Source organism: Panicum virgatum, chromosome 3N, assembly GCF_016808335.1.
Source record: "Panicum virgatum strain AP13 chromosome 3N, P.virgatum_v5, whole genome shotgun sequence".
In the NCBI taxonomy this organism is placed as follows: domain Eukaryota; kingdom Viridiplantae; phylum Streptophyta; class Magnoliopsida; order Poales; family Poaceae; genus Panicum; species Panicum virgatum.
The window spans coordinates 35,841,274-35,867,033 of NC_053147.1; the positions used below are offsets into that span (position 1 = coordinate 35,841,274).

The following is a 25,760-nucleotide window of genomic DNA, read 5'->3' on the forward strand; positions in this document are numbered from 1 at the left end:
GGGGTAACAAAAATGATTAAGGACATTGCAACTCATGCTTTCCGAACTTGTAAAGCTTCCAATCGGGGTTAATTTAAAGCTGAATGAACTTAGTTTCCTAAGTGATATGAAGTCCAGCATTATGAAACTTTTGGCAAATCTGGGGTAAAGCGCAACCTTGATCTACTGACCTTCTGTGTTGATTCGTTTGTGCAATGTTTCTGCAGTTGGAGCTTGTTCGTGGGCTTGTGTCCGAATCTGTTGATGATCAGAGTCGTTTGGAGGCACTTACATACTCTGCTATTTACCTAAAGGTTTTCCCGCTTGCACCTTACTGTGCGTTAATCAATATTAGGTGCCACAGAAATCTAATGTTCCTTGAGCTTGTAGTCTTTAGACAAGAATATTGGCGACAAGGTTTTGCTAACATTCTAAATTTGTTCTCTCGATTATAGTGGATTTATACAGGTCAGATACCATGCTTTGAAGATGGTGGTCACCATCGACCCAATAAACATGCTGAAATATCCAGGGAAATTTTTCGTGTAATTGAAAGGACATACTATGGGAAAAACACATCAGCTCAGGTTAACTGCCCCTTTCCTCACAGTTATCACTACATTTGCATCGCCCTTCAAAGATTTGCTTTACTACTGACATCATCGCATCATTAGCTAATGGACTGATCCAGTTTCATTCTTGTAAATGTGAAATGATAAACTAGGAATCTGGTGTTTATGGTTGATTAAATCGTAGGATATGTTGCTTAAAAAGGATATATATTATTCAATTTAGGAATACTGATCATTGTCATATTTCGATGCATATTAATGCAGGATTTGCTTGTGATACGCAAGATTCATCCTTGTTTACCTTCATTTAAGTCAGAATTTACTGCCTCTGTTCCTCTAACACGAATTCGTGATATTGCTCATCGAAATGACATCCCACATGATCTCAAGGTGATGACCACATTCCACAATTTGCACTAGTTTCACCGTTACACTATTTGCAGCTCAATGATCTTCTATTGTGAACAGCAAGAAATCAAGCATACTATACAAAACAAGCTCCACCGGAACGCTGGCCCTGAGGATCTTATTGCTACCGAAGCCATGCTTGCTAGGATTACTAAGACTCCTGGAGAATACAGTGAAGCTTTTGTCGAACAATTCAAGATATTTTATAGCGAACTAAAAGATTTCTTTAATGCTGGCAGGTTATTTAATTTTTAATTTCCCCACATTTACTATTCTTTTTCTTCATAATTCTAAGTCCCCTGTTCGCTATAATAAACTATTGAAGCTGCCAATCTTACAAACTTACTAATCCGAGTTTCAATCCATAACTACTTATCAACAGGAGTAGACATGCAATGGTAATGGTGATAATAGAATAAACATTTGCACCAAAAGAATAAGGTCATGGAGCAGATTTGTGTTATCTTAGAATAGCTTGCACAACTACCTAAAATTCTGGTACTAAGAGTGGTTTGTGCAGAAAGCTAGCAAAGTTGAATCTAGAATAATACTCCCACCATCCATTAATGTAAGTCACATTTTGTCTAGGGGAAAGTCACACTTTACAAGTTTTGACCAACAATTAGTGAAATTGTATGCATGTTTAGGGTATAAAAATTTGTACACAAGTATATATACCAATGTAATTTTATGATGTTGCTGATTTGTAGCAATTGGGAATATATTTTAAGAGAAAATTAAGGGTCAAACTTTACTTTGGAAGACTTTGCCCCCCCTACCAAACTCAAACAGAGATAATTTTGTCAATAAGATTGAAAGGAGCTCCTCTGCTGCATCAATACTATTTACTCTAGTGGTCTAATGCATTTTTCAGTACTCACGGGACATAGTAACTTGTGCGTTGTAGCCTACTGGAGCAAGTGCAGTCTATCAAGGAATCTTTGAGCGAGTCTGCCTTGGAAGCTCTCGCATCCTTTGTGAAAACCAAAAAGGTGAGCTTCTCTAAAATCAGACTGCCTATCTCCCTGATACAGATAAGTAAAGGAAGTCATGAGATTTTTTTTCCTGCTTTGGGCTAGATGGCTTTGCTATTTGTGTTGTTGTGCGTCTATGGTTTGGCAACTTCATAGAAAGGATAGCCTCATCTTCACTAGTGTACTTAAAGTCCTGTTAGTCTTTATGCCTTTGCTGGGTATGATGCCATGTCATTGTTTATCAGCCATGGGTGTACAACCGCACCACCTAGGTCCAAGTCCCCTTAAACATGGATTTATTGCCAATTTTTTCTCAATATCTAAACCACCTAGTTCCTCATAGATATTGTTTTTTTAATAATTTAACAGTTGCTACTACTTATCTTAAGAGCTTATTTTGAACCAGTTCATCGAGTAGATGGACCCACTGCTCACCAGTATAATGTCTAATTCATATGTTTATCTGTGATTCTGTTGAGTATCTCAGAATTTGGACCAATGGGAAGATGCAAAAGATTTGGATAAAAATGGTGGCATTCAAGTTTTGCTCAAGACCTTGCAATCATTATCTTCTCTAAGATCATTTCTAATGAAGGGTCTTGAAAGTGGCCTTAGAAACGATGCACCAGATGCTGCTATCGCGATGCGACAAAAGGTTATTTTTTAAACACAACTGATGAAGTATGAGTTCGAATTGGGTCCTTGTATTTCAATTATATTAACTGGTGAAGTTTTGCAGTGGCGTCTTTGTGAGATTGGGCTTGAGGATTATTCATTTGTATTGTTAAGCAGGTAATGACATAGTTGACATTACATTTATTCTTTTTAGTTATGGTGCTTTCTTAGTACCTAGGTTATGCTTGGAGGTAAATGCGATTTTTATTTTCATTGCTCTTGTACCATAACAGATACATCAATGCTCTTGAAGCCTTAGGGGGATCAGCTTCACTTGCACAGGGTCTGGATAGAGATGCAAATACAAGTATATGGGGCGACGCCCTTGAGGCCCTTGCCATTGGCATCAATCAAGTTAGCTTTTCATGTTGGAAACCAGAGGAGTGTACTGCTATAGGGAATGAGCTTCTTTCTTGGAAGCAGATAGGTCTATCTGAAACTGAAGGTGCATTTTTCTCCTTAAACACCTGATGAAACCATGATTCATGAATGTGCACTCCCACTTCTGTGTTGTGGACTACCCTGCAACTGTTCTTGTCATGTGTGCAGGCAGTGAGGATGGAAAGTATATTTGGGCACTAAGACTCAAAGCCACTCTTGATAGAACAAGAAGACTAACAGAAGAATACTCTGAAGCACTTCTTTCTATATTCCCTGAAAAAGTCGAGGCGAGTCTATTGAATCTAAAGTAGACAGGCCCTCTTATCATTAAGTCAAATCATATGTTGTTTCGCTCTCCGCCTATTGCTTGAGTGGGATAAAACTGCATCACTTTTGCCGATACTTCTCTGGCAGACTGCTTGATGAGAATGTTATCAATCATCATCACCAGTAATTTAGGTTAACTTAGAGTACCATATTGCAACTTTATAGAAAAGTAATTTACTAAAACGTGCATAAATATTTGAAAGAATAGGTTTTACATTATTGTAGTTAAACATTTTATAACATCAGCGGTTATTCTATGTGCTGTTTACTTATTTATTAGCATGAATTGCTTTGCTCCAAGTTTCTGTGTGCTTGAGTTCGGAAGGTAGTAGAGATCTGTGATTTGTTTGGATACCAAGTTAGAAAAATTTAGGGTGTAGTTAGAAAAGAACAACAATCACAGTGAGCAAAGCATATTTGTGTGAAAAAAGATACATGGGGCTGAGGAAGGCATCCAAAGAGGAAGTGAAAATAGGTATAGAGTGTTAGATTTTGATGGAGAGAATAATTCCCTGTATTCCTCCAACCCTAGATGAGTGGGTATATATAGAACCTATACATGGGCCTCTAGGTGGGCCTCTATACACATGGGCTCAATATACTCCAACACCCCCCCGCAGTCTGAACTACCGGCGCAGCGGTGTTCAAGACTGGACAACAAGAAAGCTAACACCCCCCCGCAGTCTGAACAACCGACGCAGCGGTGTTCAAGACTGGACAAGAAGAGAGTACAAGTAGTGCACAAAAGGGCGAATACCCCCCCCAGCCACAACTAGCCACCGGCTACGTTGAGGCTGGATCGAAACTCCAAGAAGGTCGACGAGAGCAGCCCCTTGGTGAAGATGTCAGCAAACTGGGAGGTAGTAGGGACATGGAGTACCCGAACATCGCCGATGGCGACTCAGTCGCGCATGAAGTGTAGGTCGATCTCCACGTGCTTCGTCCGCTGATGCTGGACGGGGTTGGTGGAGAGATACACGGCGCTGACGTTGTCGCAGTAGACGAGCGTGCTCTTGGCGAGCGGGCTGTGGAGCTCCGCCAAGAGCTGTCGTAGCCAGGACGCCTCCGCCACGCCGTTAGCGACAGCCCGGTACTCCGCCTCGGCACTGGAGCGGGAGACAACCAGCTGCCGCTTGGACGACCAGGAGACCAGGTTGCCGCCCAGGAAGACGGCGTAGCCGGAGGTGGAGCGACGAGTGTCCGGGCAGCCAGCCCAGTCAGCGTCTGTGTAGACCACCAGCTCAGCAGAGGACGAGCGGTGAAGTACCAGGCCGAGGTCCACAGTGCCACGGACGTACCGGAGGAGACGCTTCAGCGCAGCAAGGTGTGACTCCTGGGGATCATGCATATGGAGACAGACCTGCTGAACAGCGTAGGTGAGATCCGGCCTGGTGAAGGTGAGGTACTGCAAAGCGCCGGCCAGACTCCGGTAGGCAGTAGGATCATCCACCGGATCACCCAGATCAGCAGCCAGCTTCGCTTGAGTGTTGACTGGAGTGGAGCAGGGCTTGCAATTAGTCATCCCAGCCCGCTCCAGAATATCGAGGGCGTACTGCCGCTGGTGATGGAGAAGACTAGACGGGCGAGGCTCAACGGTGATGCCCAAGAAGTGGTGGAGCTGACCGAGATCCTTCATAGCGAACTCCTGCAGCAGAGAGGAGATGACACTGAAGTAACTACTGACTGGAAACTGTGAGCACAATGTCGTCGACATATAGCAGCAGATAGGCAATCTTATCCCCACGGCGGTAGATGAAGAGAGACGTGTCAGACTTGGCCTCGGTGAACCCCAGTGTCATCATGAACGTGGCGAACCGAGAGTACCAAGCCCGAGGAGCCTGCTTCAACCCATAGAGAGACTTGTTGAGCCGGCAGATCAGATCCGGACGACTCGAGTCCACAAATCCCGCAGGCTGAGAGCAGTAAACAGTCTCTGACAAGGTGCCGTGAAGAAACACATTCTTCACGTCCAGCTGGTGCACAGGCCAAGTGCGCGAGAGCGCAAGCGAGTACCGTGCGCACCGTAGCGGGCTTTACGACCGGGCTGAAGGTCTCATCATAGTCCACATCAGGCCGCTGAGTGAACCCCCGCAGAACCCAGCGAGCCTTGTAGCGCTCCAGTGTGCCGTCAGCCCGACGCTTATGCGTCCAGATCCACTTGCCAGTCACCACATTGCAACCAGACGGACGCGGCACGAGGTCCCACGTCTGGTTGGTTAGAAGAGCCGCGTACTCCTCTTCCATCGCGCGACGCCAGTGAGGATCCGCCAAGGCGTCGCGGACAGAGGAGGGTACCGGAGAGACCCGCGGCTCTCCCTCGGTGGCGGAGAGAGTCGCGGCCTGGGACGCCATCCTCCGAGTCACCATGGGATGGATATGCCGAGGATCCCGATGGATGACCGGCGGGTGGTACACCTCCGGCTCGGCTCGAGAGGGAGCCGGAGGAGGCCGCGGCTCTCCCTCGGTGGCGGAGAGAGTCGCGGCCTGGGACGCCATCCGCTGAGTCACCATGTGATGGATATGCCGAGGATCCCGATGGATGACCAGCGGGTGGTACACCTCCGGCTCCCTCTCAAGCCGAGCCGGAGGAGGCGGCGGCGGCGACGGCTCCGGTGTCGGCGTCGCAGGAGCCTCCGGAGCAGGAGGCGGCGCCGGTACACCTGCACCGGCTCAGCGTACCGCTGTGGCGCCGGGTTCGGCGCCGAGCGACGCCGGTACAGCTGCACCGGCTGAGCGTACCGCCCAAGTGCAGGGGAAGCCACCGGGGCCGCGCGTACACTTGCAGGAAAAGGACAGACAGGGAATGGTGGCTGAACCACCGGGTCAGTCGGAAACAGAGACGCTAGCTCGGGATCAGAAGAAGGAGTGGAGGAGGTGGAGTATGGGAAATCCGACTCGTCGAAGACGACGTGTCGGGAGATCAGAACGCGGCGAGAGGTGAGGTCAAAGCATCGGTACCCCTTGTGGTCAGGGGAGTACCCAAGGAACACACGAGTCGAGCGGGGCGCCAGCTTGTGAGAAGCGGTGGCGGAGGTGTTAGGGTAACACGCACACCCGAAGACCCGAAGGTGGTCGTAGCGAGGAGGGGTACCGAAAAGAGCGTGGTGTGGTGTGGGAGCAGGAGAAGCAGTGGACGGAAGGCGGTTGAGCAGGTAGGGGGCGGTGTGGAGGCTCTCAGCCCAGAAGCGCGGGGGAGAGAAGCCTGGATCAGAAGGGTGCGCACGACGTCGTTTGTCGTGCGAATCATCCGCTCAGCCTTGCCGTTCTGAGGAGAGGTATACGGACAAGACATACGCAGCTGAACACCCCGAGACAGGAAGAAAGACCGGGAGGTGGAGTTATCAAACTCCCGCCCGTTGTTACACTGGACGGCCTTAACGGTGGGGCCGAACTGAGTGGACACCCAGGCAAAGAAGCGGAGGAGGGTGGGGAAGGTCTCAGACTTGGCGCGCAAAGGGAAAGTCCAAGAATAATGAGAAAAAATCATCAACAATGACCAGATAATATCTATAGCCAGACATGCTGAGTACAGGAGATGTCCACAGGTCACAGTGAATGAGATCAAAAGCTTGCGCAGCATGCGAAGAAGAAAAAGAAAACGGGAGTCTAACATGACGACCTAACTGGCACGCATGACAGAGGTGCTCAGCAGGAGCCCTAGTACATGGAACATTGGTACTACGGCGGAGCTGAGCCAAAACGTCGCGGCCGGGGTGACCAAGCCGGCGGTGCCAGGTAGTGGAAGAAGGCGTCACGGCAAAAGCAGAAGACGAAGCCGAAGGTGAGGCAGCGGAAGCAGGAAGCCGAAGAGTGTAAAGGGGCCCAGGCTGTCACATCGGAGGAGCGGACGCCGGGAAGCCGAATCCTTCACAGTAAGACCAGAGGAGTCAAATTCGATAGAACAAGAGTTGTCAGCAGTAAACTGGCGAATAGAAAGAAGGTTGTGAACCATTTGAGGAGTAACAAGAACATTAGAAAGACGAGGAGCAGAACCCACGGCGGTGACAGGATGGCAAGATCCATCACCAACCATGATAGAAGAAGGATAAGTGGGGTGTGGGGGTCGGACAGAAGATAGGATACCAGCATCGGGAGTGGTGTGGAACGAGGCACCCGAGTCGGCGATCCACTCGGTGCTGGTCGGCGGCGTCAGTCCCATGGTGCTGAAGGACTGCGCCAGAGCGGCCTGGTCCCACCCCCCAGGCCAGGTCGGCTGCTGGCTGGGCTGAGCGGGCGGGGTCCAGGACGGCGCGAAGAGTGGAGCAGCGCCAGTGAACATGGCCGCTGGCTGGAGCTGAGGACGAGGCCCCCCTCCGGGACCCTGGAACGGCCACATCGAGATGCGCCCTGACCATGGATTGCTGAAGGATGGCCAGGGCGTACCTCCAGCGGCAGGGGCAGGAGCGGGAGCCAGAGCCGGAGCCGGAGTCGGCGCGCCCCGACGGCCCCCACCGGTACCGGTGCTCCCAGAAGCAGGGCCACCAGTGCCACCACCACCCCGTCGCCGGCGACGTCCACGCCCTCCTCCGGTCTGCCCGGCGGGAGCAGCACCAAGGAGGGAGGTGGCAGGAGCAGCGGAGGAGGCCGGTGGAGTAGCAACGAGCGCGACGGTGGTGGGCGAGGGCGATCCGGGTGCGAGACCCCTGGTGATCTCCTCGAGGGCGAGGTCGTCCCGGACTTGCAGGAAAGTGGGGAAAGGCCTCTGGCGGGCGATCCAGCCCTTCAGGTGGTCGTAGGTGCTGCTCAGTCCCCGTAGGACATTGAGCACCAAGACCCGATCGGACACCGGATCCCCGAGGTGTGAAGAGCATCGGCCATGCTCTTCATCCGCCGGCAGTACTCACCGACGGAGAGGTCCCCCTGCACGAAGGTGCGGAAGGTGGCGTCGAGCTGGAGGGCGCGGTACTTGGCGTTGCCGAGGAACTGCCCCTCGAGCGCCATCCAAGCCTGCCGCACGGTGCCGCCGTGGGTCCTGACGAGGTCCTGCAGATCTAGGGAGATGGTCCCGAAGATCCAGGACAGGGCGACGATGTCGAGGCGCAGCCACGTCACGTCCCGCACCTCGATCGGCGAGTCGACGAGGACGTGGTCGTCGAGGGCGTAGCGGCAGAGGGTGAGGAGGACCTGGTCCCGCCAGCGGCCGTAGGAGGAGGACGCGGGATCGAGGAGGACGGAGACCAGGGCCCTGATGTTCTGGACGCCGGCGGCCTGGAGGTGGAGCTAGGCGACCATGGGGTCGGTCGGGTCGTACCGGGCTCCAGATCCAGCAGGCGGGGCACGGCGGGAGGAGGAGCTGCCGGGCTCGGGGTCGACGGGCAACTGGCCGGAGGAGATGCGGAGAAAGCGCTCTGCCTCGGCGACCCGGAGGGCGAGGGCGTCGGCCGTGGCACGCTCGTGCTCCCACGCGAGGGCAGCCACGCGGACCCGCTCCTGGGCCGTCGAGGCCTCCAACTTGGCGGCGAGGAGGGCCGCGGCGAGAGCGGCGTCGGTCTGTTGTCCTCGGAGTGCCTCGGCGGCGAGCGGCGCATCCGCAGGGGGCATCCCGAGCTCGGGCCACGTGGGAGTTGCGACGGCGGTCTGCTTGCCCGCGGCTACCGCAGCGCGATGTGCCTCAGCGGCGGCGGCGGCGGCAGCTGCAGGGTCGCTGGTCGGTGCCTGCTGCAGGGGACCTCCTGGCCCCGCGCCTGCAGCGGCAGTAGCAGCAGCAGGCTACTGCAGGGGCTGCAGGTCGCCCACAGCGGCTGCGCCCGCAGCACCCGCGGCCCCTGCGGCCCCCGCGGCGTCCTGCGCTGGTGGGATGACGGCCAGCGCGGCGGCCGGCGCGCGCCAGGCCGGAGAGCCCCAGGCGGCGGCGCCGGCGCCAGATCCGGTGCCCCCCGCGTTCGCGCCCCCCGCGCCAGTAGCAGAGGCGGCGGCGGCAGCGGCGGATGCAGGGGTCAGGGCGGCGGCGGACGCAGGGGTCAGGACGGCGGCGGTGGGGCGCCATGCGTCCGCAGAAGCAGGGGAGGAGGGAAGTGGGGGGAAGGAGGAAGGGGAGGAGAGGGACGGCGCCGGGAGGGGCGGCGCCGGCGGCCGGCCATGGCGCCGGCGGCGGCTGCTGCAGCGCCCAGAACAGGGGCGGCGGCTGCAGGGGAGAAGAGAGAGAGAAGAGAGAGCGAAACCCTAGGCTAATGATATCACGATGGAGAGAATAATTCCCTGTATTCCTCCAACCCTAGATGGGTGGGTATATGTAGAATCTATACATGGGCCTCTAGGTGGGCTTCTATACACATGGGCTCAATATACTCCAACAGATTTATTGTTGCTTAACTGAAAGAGAATTTTTTCCCACTTATCATAGAGGAATACCAAAGTAGTGACTGGTTCCGTGGCTTAGCCCCCAACCAGGCCAGCACATACAAGCCCATGGTGTTTGGATGCTTGTATAGGCTTCCTAGTCAGGCTTGGGTTATACATTTTTGGCCTGCAAGCCTGGCGCCTGTAGAACGCAGAAAATGGCCGTAGCGATGCTTGGCATCGTGCACGCGCCAACTCAAGGTTCGATACCTCTCACCTCCATCGCATTCGCATCCTCCTCTGCCTTTCTCCTGGCACCGCTATTCTTCAACTCCACTCCTCTCGTTCCTCTGCCATCTGCATCTCCATTGACGAGCACTCCTGCAATATATCCAGGAGCCGTGTCTGCACAGTGCATCATGCTCCCTCTATTCTTTGGCTGTTGACAAGGCATGCTGCCTCCACGAGTCTGACCTCCGCTGTTAGCAGGGACCAGCAGCACCTTCCTTGCTGACTCCAGCTCCTGTGCCGGCGAGGGGTACGTGCTCTGCAGCAGCTGCAACTGTATGTGCTCCGCGCCTGTGCCTGCTGCAACAGGAATGGTTTTGTCCCATGCCGCCGTGTCTCAACTACTCGCAGCTGGATGCCTAACTGTCTCCTAAAGCTCCCAATCTGATAACTACTATTAGCTTTCTTCCCAATTTGTTAACCAACGCCTCTAGTGTTGGCTGCTATAGACAGCGGTTGGTTTCCTTGCTTCATTGGCTAGTCTTTCTGCAGATCTCATGTGTTGACTGTTGAGAAATGTGAGTTGGTGATTCTTTGATAAAACATTGGATTTCTATGCAAACTTTGTATTTGCAAATTGCAAAAGCCTGATGCTAGCATTAAGAGATTGTAAAACTAGATCTTGCAGGTTCACTGCTGTTAGTGCAATCGATTTATGTCAATTTTCTGCTATGTTAGCTTCTGTATTGATCTCCTAGTAGAGCCTTCCAACTCATAGAGTATGCGATTCATGCAAACTGCTGTAACTATTCACTTGATGCGGACTTGGAATCTTTTTATGCAAATTGAAGCTTAAGTTTGCATAATTTCTGCCATGTTCATTTTTTAGCCGAAAATATTTTTTTTCTCGAACACGGAGGAGAGCTGCGTATCAGTGTATTAATAGAAGAGAAGGAGTCTTACATAGACCCAAACACACACCCTCACTAAACCTGCAAGAATTTAATCACCTATGCTTGTCAAGAAAGACCTGACCACAAAATTAGCCGAAAATTTCAAACCTACAACCTGCCACAAGTGACAAGGGGTTACTCAACCTCCAGTCAGGGAAAGGTTACCACATCATTGTTGCTTTAGAGCACATGCTTAGCTTACGCAGGTAAACCAGACACTGCTAGCTTGCATTGCACAAGGCAGGCTTTGGACTGGTTTAGATCTTAACCAGGCTACACCTAGTCTGGCTGGGCATCCAATCTTTTATATCTAAGTCAAGCTTCACTTAGTCCAGGCATCCAATCACACCCTAAGAAAATAAACTAACCAAATCTAAGAGAACATGGACTCATATCATAGCTTAACAAACCTTTATATGCATTTATAACTTTCAGTACACGGGGTTTAGATTTCCTGACTTTGCAAATTTGCATTTGTTAACAAATTTGGACTTCACAACAAAACCAGACTCTTTGGCCAATGCATCACTGTCTTACTGGTGTAGATGTTTTGTTCACCAGAATATGAGCAAACATATTTTCCATTTATTATTTCCTACTTAAATTTTCTTGTGAATTGTGATGTTGCTAAATTTTGATAGTGCTCTGTGACTGTCTGCTTATGTAGGTTCTTGGGAAAGCCCTTGGAATACCAGAGAACAGTGTAAGAACATACACTGAGGCTGAAATTCGTGCTGGGTAATTTCTTTTTGGAACAACAGTACTGTGCTCGTACATATAGTTTGGACGATACTGATATTTAGATTAAAAATCAATCTAATTGATGTGAACCTAACTATTTATATATGTTTCAGTATTATTTTTCAGGTCTCCAAACTTTGCACTGTGCTTTTGAAAGCTACTCGAGCAGTACTTGGATCATCTGTTTGGGATGTTCTTGTTCCTGGAGTGGCCCATGGAGCTCTGATACAGGTATCTTCAATTATATGTTGCAGTAGGTCAAGCATATTATCATTCATGTTAAGTGTCATTGAAAACTGGAGCATAGCTCACACAGATTTATGTCATATCAGACTATATGCTTTTAGCATGATTTCAGTTCAGATTATGAGTTGCACATGACTTTGTTCCATGCAGAAGTCTGGCCTACCCTTGAATCTTTGAAACCAGCCCAACCCATCTTAGCTTGTCATATTACAGTTGAAAATTCATGTGTTTATTGCAATTTTTTTTATGGCATTAGTTCTTTTATTCAGGTTGAAAGAATAGTTCCTGGATCATTGCCGCCGTCCATCAAAGAACCTGTCGTGCTAGTTGTAAATAAAGCTGATGGAGATGAAGAGGTACCTTTAAACAATTATTAAATGGTTAGTTGATCTTGTCTGGACAAATAACTGATATAGCCAAAGTTTGGCTCGTCGTTTGACAGGTCAAAGCTGCTGGGAATAACATAGTGGGTGTTATTCTTCTACAAGAATTACCTCACCTATCCCATCTTGGTGTTAGAGCTCGTCAAGTTAGTACTAAAAGACTCATTTTCTTTTCCTCGCGGTTCAAGTTTTTAACAAATGTAACTGCTGATATTTTTCCAGGAGAAAGTTGCATTCGTAACTTGTGAAGACGATGACACAATTGCAAACATGAGGTTACTTGAGGGAAAATATGTCAGGTTATATTCTATTTTGCTAGCATTTTATTTGTTCTAATCTGGAATGTGTTACTTGTCCTGAAAAAATTATACTTTGCTAATGACAATATTTTAAGTTATCTGAATAACAAAATTGTAATTCAAATTTGAATTACGGGGTGTGTGTTAAAATCAGCAGCTCCATAGTTGAAGTGATATGTAAAGCTATACCACCTGTACTGAATTAGTAGCTAGAATGAGAAAGCAACTGAATAAATCAAGCAACAATTGGCAGGCGAACAACCAATAGGGCAGACTTGCATATTGAGATCCACTAGTGACGATTATAGACTCATGGTGGTGTCTGTTTAGCGCAGCAAGCCGACCAAGAAGCAAAAGACAGCAAGTTTGCATGAGCTCCTGCTATAGTTAAGGATTCAGAGGGCCATACCTATATGAGATCGATGGGTTGATTGCGGGGGGGGGGGGTTGTTGACCATGTCTCTTCCTGTCAACCAACCCATGTATGTCACAGCAGGCTGAAGGCACAATCTAGCAGGTGTGGCAGCAACCAATGGCAGTGATCTTGCTGCTATGTGTAGGAGAGAATAATGACTTGTATTCCTCCAAACCCTAGAAGGGTGGGATATATAGTTCCTATACATCGGTCTCTAGATGGGCCTCTATACATGGGCTCACATATACACCAACACCCCACCGCAGTCTGAACTACCGGCGCAGCGGTGTTCAAGACTGGACAACAAGAAAGCGAACACCCCCCTGCAGTCTGAACAACCGGCGCAGCGGTGTTCAAGACTGGACAAGAAGAAAGTACAAAGGGCAAATACCCCCCGCAGCCACAACTAGCCACCTGCTACGTTGAGGCTGGAGTGAAACTCCGAGAAGATCGAGGAGGGTAGTCCCTTGGTGAAGATGTCGGCAAACTGGAAGGTGGTCGGAACATGGAGTACCCGAACATCGCCGATGGCGACCCTGTCGCGCACGAAGTGCAAGTCGATCTCCACATGCTTCGTCCGCTGATGTTGAACGGGGTTGGTGGAGAGATACACGGCGCTGACGTTGTCGCAGTAGACGAGCGTGCTCTTGGGAGCGGGCTATGGAGCTCCGCCAAGAGCTGTCGTAGCCAGGACGCCTCCGCTACGCCGTTAGCGACAGCCCGGTACTCCGCCTCGGCACTGGAGCGGGAGACAACTGGCTGCCGCTTGGACGACCAGGAGACCAGGTTGCCGCCTAGGAAGACAGCGTAGCCGGAAGTGGAGCGGCGAGTGTCCGGACAACCAGCCCAGTCAGCATCGGTGTCGACAACCAGCTCAGCAGAGGATGAGCGGTGAACCACCAGGCCGAGGTCCACAGTGCCACGGACGTAGCGGAGGAGACGCTTCAGCGCAGCAAGGTGTGACTCCCGGGGATCATGCATATGGAGACAGACCTGCTGAACACCGTAGGTGAGGTCCGGCCTGGTGAAGGTGAGGTACTGCAAAGCACCGGCCAGACTCCGGTAGGCAGTAGGATCAGCCACAGGAGCACCCAGATCAGCAGACAGTTTCGCCTGAGTGTCGACAGGAGTGGAGCAGGGCTTGCAATCGGTCATCCCAGCCCGCTCCAGAATGTCGAGTGCGTACTACCGCTGGTGAAGGAGAAGGACAGACGGGCGATGCTCAACCGTGACACCCAAGAAGTGGTGGAGCTGACCAAGATCCTTCATAGCAAACTCCTGCTGCAGAGAGGAGATGACACGCTGAAGCAACTGCTGACTGGAGGCTGTGAGCACAATGTTATCGACATAGAGCAGCAGGTAGGTAGTCTCATCCACACGGCGGTAGATGAAGAGAGACGTGTCAGACTTGGCCTCGGTGAACCCCAATGTCAGCAAGAACGTGGCGAACTGAGAGTACCAAGTCCGAGGAGCCTGCTTCAGACCATATAGAGACTTGTTGAGCTTCAGACCATGTTCGGACGACTGGAGTCCACAAATCCCGCTGGCTGGGAGCAGTAGACAGTCTCTGACAGAGTGCCATGAAGAAACGCATTCTTCACATCCAGCTGGTGCACAGGCCAAGAACGAGAGAGCACAAGCGAGAGGATCGTGCGCACCGTAGCGGGCTTCACCACCGGACTGAAGGTTTCATCATAGTCCACACCAGTCCGCTGGGTGAAACCCCGGAGAACCCAGCGAGCCTTGTATCGCTCCAGTGTGCCGTCAGCCCGACGCTTATGCATCCAGATCCACTTGCCTGTGACCACATTGCAACCAGACGGACGCGGCACGAGATCCCACGTCTGGTTAGCAAGAAGAGCCGCGTACTCCTCTTCCATCGTGCGACGCCAGTGAGGATCCGCCAAGGCGTCGCGGACAGAGGAGGGTACTGGAGAGACCCGCGGCTCCCCCTCGGTAGCGGAGAGAGTCGCGGCTTGAGACGCCATCCGCCGAGTCACCATGGGATGGATATGTCGAGGATCCCGATGGACGACTAGCGGGTGGTACACCGCCGGCTCGACTCGATAGCGAGTCGGCGGAGGCGGCGGCGGCTATGGCTCCGGTGTAGGCGTCGCAGGAGTCTCCGGAGCCGGAGGCGGTGCCGGTGTCGGTGCCGACCGACACCGGTACACCTGCACCGGCTGAGCGTACCGCGGTGGCGCCGGTGTCGGCACCGAACGACGTTGATACACCTGTACCGGCTGAGCGTACCGCGCAGGTGCAGGAGGAGGCACCGGGGCCGCGCGTGGCACAGCCGCACAGCAGGAGACCCCGGGGCCGCGCCCGGCACGACAGGTCCTGGGGCCGCGCGTGGCGCGACAATGGGCACCGGGGCTTCGCGTGGCGCAGCAGGGATCACCGGAAGCGGTGCCGGTGTGCCGGGAAAACTTGCAGGGAAAGGACAGACAGGTAAAGGTGGCTGAACCACCGGGTCAGTCGGAAACAGGGACCGGGGTCAGGAGAAGGTGTGGAGGAGGTGGAGTAGGGGAAATCCGACTCGTCAAACACGACGTGTCAGGAGATCAGGACGCGGCGAGAGGTGAGGTCAAAGTATCGGTACCCCTTGTGGTCAGAGGAGTAACCAAGAAACACACAACGAGTCGAGCGGGACGCCAGCTTGTGAGGAGCAGTGGCGGAGATGTTAGGGTAACACGCACACCCGAAGACCCGAAGGAGGTCGTAGCGAGGAGGGGTACCGAAGAGAGCGTGGTGTGGAGTGGGAGCAGGAGAAGCAGTGGACGGAAGGCGGTTAAGCAAGTAGGTGGCGGTGTGGAGGCTCTCGGCCCAGAAGCGCGGGGGCAGAGAGGCCTGGATCAGAAGGGTGCGTACGACGTCGTTCGTCGTGCGAATCATCCGCTCAGCCTTGCCGTTCTGAGGAGAAGTATACGGATAAGACATACGCAGCTGAACACTCCGAAAGAGGAAGAAAGAACGGGAGGTGGAGTTGTCGAACTCACGCCCGTTGTCACACTGGACGGCCTTAATGGTGAGGCCGAACTGAGTGGACACCCAGGCAAAGTAGTGGAGGAGGGTGGGGAAGGTCTCAAACTTGGCGCGCAAAGAAAAAGTCCAAGAGTAGTGTGAGAAATCATCGACCACCACCAGATAATATTTGTAGCCAGAGACCGAGAACAGGAGAGGTCCACAAGTCACAGTGAACAAGGAGAGGAAGAAAAAAGAAGACGAACATGACGACCAAGCTGGCACGCATGGCAGAGATGCTCAGCAGGAGCCCTAGTACCAGGAACATCGGTACTACGGCTGAGCTGAGCCAGAACGTCGCGGCCGGGGTGACCAAGACGGCGGTGCCAGGTGGTAGAAGACGGCGTCGCGGCAAAGGCGGCAGACGAAGAAGAAGGCGAGAGTGGTGCAGCGGAAGACGGATGGCGAAGGGTGCAAAGGGGTCCCGTGCTGTCACACCGGAGGAGCGGACGCCGGGAGGCCGAATCCTTTACAGTGAGGCCAGAAGAGTCAAACTCGATGGAACAAGAGTTGTCAGCAGTAAACTGACGAATAGAAAGAAGGTTATGAACCATCCGAGGAGCAACAAGGACATTGGGAAGACGAAAAGAACCAGAAGCAGAACCCACGACAGTGACAGGAAGGCAAAGACCCATCACCAACCCTGATGGAAGAAGGACAAGAGGGGTGTGGGGGTCGGACAGAAGAGAGGATACCGGCATCAGGGATGGTGTGGAAGAAGGCACCCGAGTCGGCGATCCAATCGGTGCTGACCGGCGGCGTCAGCCCCATGGTGCCGAAGGATGGCGCGAACAGGGGAGCAGCACCGGTGAACATGGCCGCCGGCTGGGGCTAAGGACGAGGCCCCCCCTGACCCTGAAGCGGCCACATCGGGATGCGGCCTGACCATGGGGCGCTGAAGGATGGTCAGGGCGTACCTCCAGGGGCAGGAGTGGGAGCCGGAGTCGGGGTCGGAGTGCCCCGACGGCCTTCACCAATACCACCCGGAGCCGGAGTAGTGCCGTCAGCACCACCACCACGTCCGCCCCGACGACGACGCCCGCGGCCTCCCTCACCGCCGGTCTGGCTGGTGAGAGGAGCACCAAGCAGGGGGCCGGTCCGGGAACCAGATCCAGAGGGCGGAGCCTGGTGGGAGGACAGAGAACCGTGGCCGGTGAAGGGGACGGCGGGCTGGACAAGGGAGTAGTGCTCCGCCTTGGCGACCCGGAGAGCGAGGGTGTCGGCCGCGGAGCGCTCGTCCCAAGCGAGGGCAGCCGCACGGACGCGCTCCTGAGCCGCCGAAGCCTCGGACTTGGCGGCGAGAAGGGCCGCGGCGAGAGCAGCATCGGCCGTAGCAGGCGCGGGCATGTGCACGGGCGCCGGCGCCGCGGCTAGCAGGGGCGCGGTAGCAGGGGCGGCGCCGGGGGCAGCGATCCGGCGGCAGCAGCGGCGGCGCCCTAGGGCAGCCACGCGCACGCGGATCCAGCGGCAGAGGCGGAGGTGGCGCCGTGGGGCGGCCACGCGCGGCCAGGAGGGGCGTCGCGGCGACGTTCGACGCCGGCTGCAGCAAGACGCCGCCGGCCACGCAAGGCGCAAGTACGCGCCAAGGGGCGTCGGCAGGGGCGGCCGGAGCCCCGAAGGCTGCGGCAGAGGAGGCGGCGGTGGCCCCCAGCGCTGCTCTCACGGCGGCTGCTGCACCCGCAGTGCTCGGCACAGGGGCGGCGGGAGATCGGCCCCAGGTGGCCGGAACAGGGGAGGGGCGCGTGGGCAGGCGCCAGGTGCGCCGGGAGGGGATTGGCCCGCGGCGGCGCCAGAGGAGGCGGCGGCACCCGCGGCAGAGGCGGCCACAGCGCCCGCGGCCGGCGCGTGCTCGATGACGGCTAGCGCGGCTGCCGGGGCGCGCCAGGGAGGCAGGGCAGCGGCGGCCGGAGCCCCGAAAGCTGCGACAGAGGAGGCGGCGGTGCCCCCCAGCGCTGCTCCCGCGGCGGCTGCTGCACCCGCAGTGCTCGGCGCAGGGGCGGCGGGAGATCGGCCCCAGGCGGCCGGAACAGGGGACGTGCGCGCGGCCAGGCAGGGGACGGGATCTGCCCCGGCGACGCCCGACGCCGGCTGCAGCAAGGCGTCGCCGGCCGCGCAAGGCGCAGGCGCGCGCCAAGGGGCGGCAGGGCAGCGGCCAGCAGCAGGGGAGAGAGGAGGGAAGGAGGAAAGGGAAGGGAAGGAGGAGGGGGCCGGCAGCCGGCCGGCCATGGAGGAGGCGGCGGCGGGGAAGAGAGAAGCTAGGCTGATACCATGTAGGAGAGAATAATGGCTTGTATTCCTCCAAACTCTAGAAAGGTGGGATATATAGTTCCTATACATGGGCCTCTAGACATGGGCTCACATATACACCAACACTATGGATGATACAAACAGCTGCAATGGTGGTGAGTGGCATTCCAGGAGCAGCACTAATGCAGCAGCCATGGCTGCCTCCACTCGGATGGCTGTGGTGCGCGGTTGTTTACTTCCTCTTATGCATAAGCCTCGCCATCTGTCGCGCTTGTAGCCTGCGTGCCACCGCGCCTAGAGCCACACTGCTGCCTCTGCTGACGCTCAGCAGTCTCTCTTGTGCATCTCCATGGGGATGGTGTGCATGTGGAGGAGGATGCCCCCCATATTCTTAAAGGTGTTGATGGTGCTACTTGCTATCTCCTTGGCATTAGCCTTTATCAAGGCCAATGGTTCAGCAGCAGAAGCCATGGGATCAGATTGAAACTAGGGCAAACTGATACCATATGTTATGATCACTGATCTAGATGGCACTGGACCCAAGCAAACATGACCTCACCAGGTAGTAGCCACATCATAAGGGCTGTTTGTTTGGTTGGGTCGTTATTTGTTGTCATAGGTGCGAATATAACTGATGTCTTGCCATGTGGGTGTGTGTGTTGTATGCTCTGTATTCTTCTTAATGCAATGATACGCACCTCTACTTTGTATAAAAAAAACAAAACAAAACAAGGGCAGGGATAGGAGAAAAGGGACTGGGGGTAATAAATTGATGTTCTTGCTTTTCTTTGATTTTTTTTCTTCGAACTTGCAGGAGAGTTGTGTATTATTGCATTAATAGAAGAAGAGACAACACCCACACGCACCCCTCTGAACAACGGATTATATTCGCGCCTGTTAGAATTAAAAGATCGTCCAGACCTAGTAACCCTAGTTACCCAGGTTAGGGGCTGTGGTGAAAGAGCCCCTTAACACCTGCCATACTCCAGAGCTAAGATTCCTCACCAGCAAGAGAAAGGGCTGTGGATAGCCCTTTGCTTTTATTTGATTGATCCATCTTCTCTCTTTATATAGAGAGGCTTCATCAATCTAGTAAGATCATGAATGATCCAATGTTTGCTGTAGTGCCTCTTAGGTATGTGTGCTAGGCAAACATTGTGCTTTGTGAAACAGAGGTAGTAATTGCCGATGAAGTTCTCCTAATAAGGACTAGTGACTCCGATAGCCATCTTTAGAACGAAACATGTAACCAAATACTTCTCATACATGTTTTTGTCAACAAACAACAACAACAACGTAACTTTTTTCCCCAAGCAAGTTAGGGTAGGCAAGAGATGAAACCCAAAAGAAACAAAGGTCACAGTTCAGGTACATTGATAGCTAGTTTCCAAGCGCTCCTATCTAAAGCTATCTCTTTAGAGATGTTTTTGTCAAAATTGGCTCAAAAAATTATTAAATCCCATTGGGAACTGGCTAATTTGGCTCCGTTCGGTTGGCTGAGTTCGGCTGGCTGAATGGCTGGGCTGGCTGCTGAAATAGTACCGGCTGGCACCGGACTGTTGCTGCTGGATTATTGGAACCAGTGACTGGCTGGTTGCATGCAGGCGGCAGGCAGGCAGCGACCATTCCCGGCGGTCGGCGCCGAACGGCTGGGTTGAGGCTGGGCTGATCAGCCCAGTCCAGCGAGCCGAACGGGCTCTTTATCAGTGCTTCTAAACCCTTGTGAGGTGTTAGTATTACAATAAAAAAAAGCTGGTTGCCTATTTGAATCAACTCATTGCCTACTTGGATGAGGATCACTGTTCTAAGAAAGGTCTCATTTAATTTAATTTTAAATTTTGAGGTCCTTGTGGTAGCAAGAAGATTGGGATCAAAAGTTAGTGAATTACTTATTTATTATTTCCTAGGACTTGTGATTTGGGAGGAAAACATAGCATCTGACCCAACACGTACCCACCTAGATCTCATTTTCATATTTTGCCAACCCTTGCTAAGGGCTTGTTTGTTTGAGCTTATGGATAGCTTTTCAGTGTGAAAAGCCGGAAGCTCAAACAAACAGCAGACTTCTCACGCAGCTTCCCAAAAGCCAAAAGCTCTGAAAAGCTAATTTTATATGGAAAGCTGAAAAGTTCAGTTTTCTGAGCTTTTGAGCCCACAAACAAAGTTAAAAGCATCATCTAAAAGCTATTATTGGCTTTTTAGAAACAAAAAACCAGCATCAGCTTTTCAGAAAAGCTCCAAAAGCTGCAGCTCAAACAAACAGGCCCTAAGATGCCCTTGTGCTCTTTGATTCCATTTTTCCTATTGATAGTCCTATTTGGATGGTATAAGTTAGTGTTTTTTTTGTGAAATTAAGGAATTGTTGGAAGTAGAATTGGTTCTTACATACTGAATTAGTAGTAAACCTTATTGTTAGTATTTAGGCACCACACGATAGTGAAGTATTATGCAACTGCTAATTATGCCCCTGGTAGTTGAATATTGTTGGTGAGTTTGGTTGCCCTTTTTTTTGTGGACGTGGACAGAAACTCACATGTGTTTACTACAGGTTGGGAGCATCATCCACTAGTGTTGATCTATCAGTAGTTTCAAATGAAGATGGGAGTGCTGCCATATCTTCAGACCCATCCAGTGGAGGAAATTTATTTGCGCGAGAGCTACCAGAAGAATTCTCCCCATCACTGGCTACAGACAAGTCATTGGATGTGTCTATGGTTAATTGCCCCCCTCCTTAAATCGTTGAACTGAATATCATGCCGATTACATGTTACGCTGCATGCTTTAATCTTGCTCATACTTTTTTTTCCTTTTCAGCCAAAGAGTTATACTTCAGGTGTGAATGTTATGTCTGGTGTGCTTGAGCTTTCAGAGGCATCAATTGAATCATCTGGTGCAAAAGCTGCTGCATGTGGAACTCTTTCAGTTCTGGCCTCAGTGTCAAATAAAGGTACATATTGCTGGGGAATGATTCATCAATGTATGTCAAATAGATATCTCTAATGAGTTTAAGGAGAAGTCATCATGCAATCTCACGAAGCAGGATATTTTGTTAAGGAATTAGATTTCTTAAATTTGACAAGTGTGAATTAAAATTCAGTCAATTTGCTTAGATGGTTGAAATATATACATCAGTAGGGGTTTCCCCTACTGTTTCTGTTTAAAATAAAGATATAATAAGTATATTTCTGCATATCAAAAAAGAAAAAGTATTGAACAGGAAATAGTAAGATAACTTTAATTCCGCAGTTCCATAATCAATGTTTGTCATCATTTTATTTCTGTATTGCCATTGCTAGTACAGGAAAATCAGTTCACATTTGCTGTTTGGTAGAATCTAGTTTACACCCATGGTATTATCAAAACAAGTAAATCTAGCTGATAACACTGTGTTGTTCCTTTTATGAAAATAGAATAGCCTAGTGTTTATCAAAGGTGACCGAGATTAAGCATACATTTAATCGGTAGGCAGTAGTATTAGAGTATATTTGGTAGTTGTAGATATACGTATCGTAGACTGTCATATGTATCCCGGGGAGCCTTGCCCCCCAAGTCTTGTACTCTTATATATACCGGCCGAGGCCTCAATGCAATACAATCCATTATACATCAATCATATTATCCTACATGGTATCACGAGATTAGGGTTTGAGATCCTAGGCTAAACCTTCCGCTGCCGCCACCCACGCCCCTGCCTTCCTCGCATCGCCGGTCGTCCTCCACGGCGCGCCTTCTGCACGCCTCCTCGACGGCCTCCCAGCGCGCTCCCGGGGAGGTCGCCCATGACCTCCGCCGGGGGCAGCGCCCTCCTCGTCTGTGCGGTCGATCGAATCGACCCACCGCCGTTGTAGAAGGTCGTCCAGCAGCAACAGATCGTGAAGAATTCACCCGTTGTCGTCGTACGCTGGCCTCCCTCCTCCCTTGGCGGGATCCACCGCTGGCGGTCCGGCTCCGCCGCCCTTGCTTCCTCCGGCGAATCCGCGCCAGCCTCTTCCGGTCGCGGGCGGACCGTCGCGCCAGACTCTACCGCGCCGGCCTCCGCCCTCGACCGCCTTCGCCGCCGGCAGGATCCACCGTCCACCCCCGTCCATCCCCACGGCTGGAGGGATCCGCCGCGGCCCTTGGCGGATCTGGATCCGCACCGATTTCTTCCACCATCTGTGGATCCGCTCCGCCCCGACCATCTACCCCGCCGCCTCAAGCTGCCTCCGATCTGCCAGGCCTTGGCCCGGCGGCGGCCGCGGCCGGCCACGCGCCTCCACCTCGACCCCGCCTTCGCCTCATGGCGAGCGGCTCTGCACTCCCTTCGCGCGGCTCCTCCCTGGCGGGGATCCGCCGGCCCCTCCGTCGTCTCGGCCGCCAGTTCCGCCCCTCTATTCTCTCCCTCGCCCCTCTGGCTCTTTTCTCTCGTGCGCTATGGTGCCGTGGTGAGGAAAGAGATAAGAGGGTGAGGGGAGTCCGGTGCTGCGAACACCCGGAGGTTCTACACGAGAAATTGCTGCTCGTGGGTTTTGGTTAATTTCTCTGCTCTTTTACTCGATCACTGATCGAGATTGAGTCGCCCACCGCCTGTCGACCTCACGCCTCTACTTCAACATCGGCATCGACTTCACCGGCTTCTTCCTCGACTACGACTATGTGGCATGGCAAGATGGACGGCACCCTAGGGGACGCCCGTCTGCACCGCCCACCTCGCCGCTTCGTTCGCGTGTCGTCCTCCGCCGGCTCGTCGTCGCCTCCATTGATCGGGGCGCCTTTGCCAACTTCGCCCACCGTCGTCTCGCCTCACGCTACTCGGTCTGATCAGCCGATGTGCGTGATCCACCCGGCTCCCGTGACGTCCGTCCTTATCGAGCGCGCTCCTTCACCGAGTACGAAGGGCTGCCCCTGCATCGCCTCTTCGGGCAGTAGTGGTGTCACCCCGTGGTCTTCTCCGCTGTTGCTTCCTCACTGCCGCCGGCCACGTCAACGACCTCATCGTTGACTCGTCGCTGCGCACTTCGCGCATGGTCTTCATCATGCTGTACGAGTTCTTCGCCATCTCCTTCGAGCAGCGCCGCCGCGCCATCCGGATCATTCGGCCTTGTGCTGGACAGTTTGGATTCCCCTCCTCGCTTTGTCTAGCACAACCACGTCGCCAGTGTCGCCATCTCATCCCCGACTACTTCGTCTACTCCAGCAACAGCAGGCGTTGGCATCTTCTACCTCGCCTTCTTCTGCGCCTGCGACCGCCATGGAGGCCTTCTCTGCTGTTCCCCCCGGCGACGGCATCTGGTTGTGCATCCTCCCTTGCACGTCCGGTATTGGCAACACCGGTGCGTGCCTATCGTCCCCGGCACATTCCTGAGCCTGGCAAACCCGGGCATGTGTCGTCCGATGGCCTGACTGCATCGACTTTGGCATCGCTCCCTCTACGACTGCCTCGACGCGTCGCCATCTTCGTCTTCGGCGTCTTCTCCATTACGCCACCACTATGGCGCCTCCTCGTGCGCCCGCGGCTTCATGTGCGGCTACCTCGTCTTCGGCAACCTCGACAGTTCTACTTCGACTACGGCTATCCTATGCACGGCATCTTCGACCATGGCTCCTCGCCCTCCTGCTCGGATACCTCGACATCGGCACAAAGGGCTACCATCCGTATGAGTTACTCGCCGGTTTTCTCTCCAGTCGCAGCATCCGCACCACACCGACATTATGACTGCGGGGGGATGTTAGTCCGTTGGCTTCTGCTTTCGGCTTCTTCTTCAGTCTCACCGTCTGCGGTGCTCCCACTGTGACTGCGGGGGAGTATTAGAGTATATTTGGTAGTTGTAGATATACGGTGAGCCTTGCCCCCCAAGTCTTGTACTCTTATATATACCGGCCGAGACTTCAATGCAATACAATCCATTATACACCAATCATATTATCCTACAAGTAGGCTCGTAGTAACAATGTAGAACGTGGTAGTAGCGTTTTATGTGCTAGAGTGACAATACCTGTTACCATCTGCCTTATCACAACATTTATGGTTCTGTAGACATTGTATGTTATGTACTTGAAGAAAAAGCTTATAGGGGTACAACAAAAGTGCTTTCTCCAAGTTCAAGGTCTTATCTTCCACTTTTCTATTATCTTATGTTGCTTTTCATTGATTGTTCGGCAGTTTACAATGATCAAGGAATTCCAGCAGCATTCAGAGTTCCTGCAGGTGCAGTGATTCCATTTGGATCCATGGAGGATTCCCTCAAGAAAAGTGGATCACTGGAATCCTACACAAAGCTTCTAGAGAGGATCGAAGTCGCTCAAATTGAAAATGGTGAACTTGATAGCCTATCCTCAGAGCTTCAAGCAATGGTTTCCCTTCTTTCTCCATCCAAAGAAATCATTGAATCTTTGAAAAATATATTCGATCAGAATGTTAGACTAATTGTCAGATCTACTGCTAATGTGGAGGATTTGGCTGGTATGTCAGCTGCTGGGCTATATGAATCAATTCCTAATGTCAGCCTCTCTGACCCAAGTTCCTTTGGAGCTGCGGTTGGACAGGTTTGGGCATCATTATACACAAGGAGAGCAGTCCTTAGCCGCCGAGCGGCTGGTGTCCCTCAGAAAGATGCGAAGATGGCCATTCTTGTTCAAGAAATGTTGCAGCCAGATCTCTCCTTTGTGCTTCACACTGTTAGCCCATCGGATCATGATCCCAAGTTGGTCGAGGCTGAGGTTGCCCCTGGACTGGGAGAAACCCTTGCTTCTGGAACCCGTGGCACTCCATGGAGACTCTCGTGTGACAAATTTGATGGCATAGTCACAACTCTAGCTTTCGCAAACTTCAGCGAGGAGATGGTGGTGCTCAACTCTGGTCCTGCTGATGGAGAAGTGGTTCGCCTTACGGTAGATTACAGCAAGAAGCCATTATCAGTTGATGCTACCTTTAGGGGGCAGTTTGGCCAGCGACTCGCTGCAATTGGGCAGTATCTGGAGCAGAAGTTCGGGAGTGCCCAAGATGTGGAAGGCTGTCTGGTTGGCAGAGATATCTTTATAGTGCAGAGCAGGCCACAGCCATAGTAAATAAAGTTTTGCTAAGATGAGTGTGATTATACTTGGTTAGGTGAATAAAATGGGTTCTGTAGCACACAGCAGTTATTCGAGTCCTTTTAAACACCTTGCCTGAAGTTAAAATAATGAGTTGGCCAGGTCCAGCCACTCTCTTGATCAATTTTTGTGAACAACAAACTTGAGTAATGTGACGACGTATAGTGACCTCTTTTGGATGTAAATAATCAGAATCTACGGGACGTGAAATGTAATAATCTAGCTAGGGATGAGAATATATCCATCATTATCGTAGTCACAAAATTTTGAATCTAAAATTTAATTTTCAGAAGTACAGTATTGGCTAAGACTTACATATATTATCGATGCCATTGTTTATAAACGGAAATGCTATATACTATATGTAGCGACGTTAATTAATGCGGCAGAGAAGCACCGGCATGTACAACAGTTAGACAACAAACAACGGCTGTACATATATGTAAGTTCACATAAGTAAAATGAGCTGATGTGGTCATCATTAAATAAGAAAAGAGTACGTTGTTGTTTATTATTTCGTTTACTGCTTTGGCCTGTACTTCCATGCAAAACACACCA

The 25,760-nt window shown here is 52.3% G+C and overlaps 1 protein-coding gene across 1 annotated transcript in view; it reads left to right on the forward strand.

Annotated features, from left to right (window-relative positions):
• Positions 1-25,497, forward strand: part of LOC120665851 (phosphoglucan, water dikinase, chloroplastic-like) — a 28,842-nt gene extending 3,345 nt beyond the window's left edge. The window contains exons 3-19 of the mRNA XM_039945535.1: positions 207-293; positions 435-566; positions 816-941; positions 1,020-1,198; positions 1,867-1,951; positions 2,421-2,588; positions 2,673-2,725; positions 2,842-3,053; positions 3,158-3,276; positions 11,444-11,514; positions 11,631-11,748; positions 12,033-12,119; positions 12,206-12,292; positions 12,369-12,445; positions 20,680-20,845; positions 20,946-21,078; positions 24,274-25,497. Coding sequence (XP_039801469.1) covers positions 207-293; positions 435-566; positions 816-941; positions 1,020-1,198; positions 1,867-1,951; positions 2,421-2,588; positions 2,673-2,725; positions 2,842-3,053; positions 3,158-3,276; positions 11,444-11,514; positions 11,631-11,748; positions 12,033-12,119; positions 12,206-12,292; positions 12,369-12,445; positions 20,680-20,845; positions 20,946-21,078; positions 24,274-25,175 — 2,802 coding nt within the window. The 3' untranslated portion in view covers positions 25,176-25,497. The remainder of the gene's footprint in view (positions 1-206; positions 294-434; positions 567-815; positions 942-1,019; positions 1,199-1,866; positions 1,952-2,420; positions 2,589-2,672; positions 2,726-2,841; positions 3,054-3,157; positions 3,277-11,443; positions 11,515-11,630; positions 11,749-12,032; positions 12,120-12,205; positions 12,293-12,368; positions 12,446-20,679; positions 20,846-20,945; positions 21,079-24,273) is intronic.
• Positions 25,498-25,760: the final 263 nt, after the last annotated feature.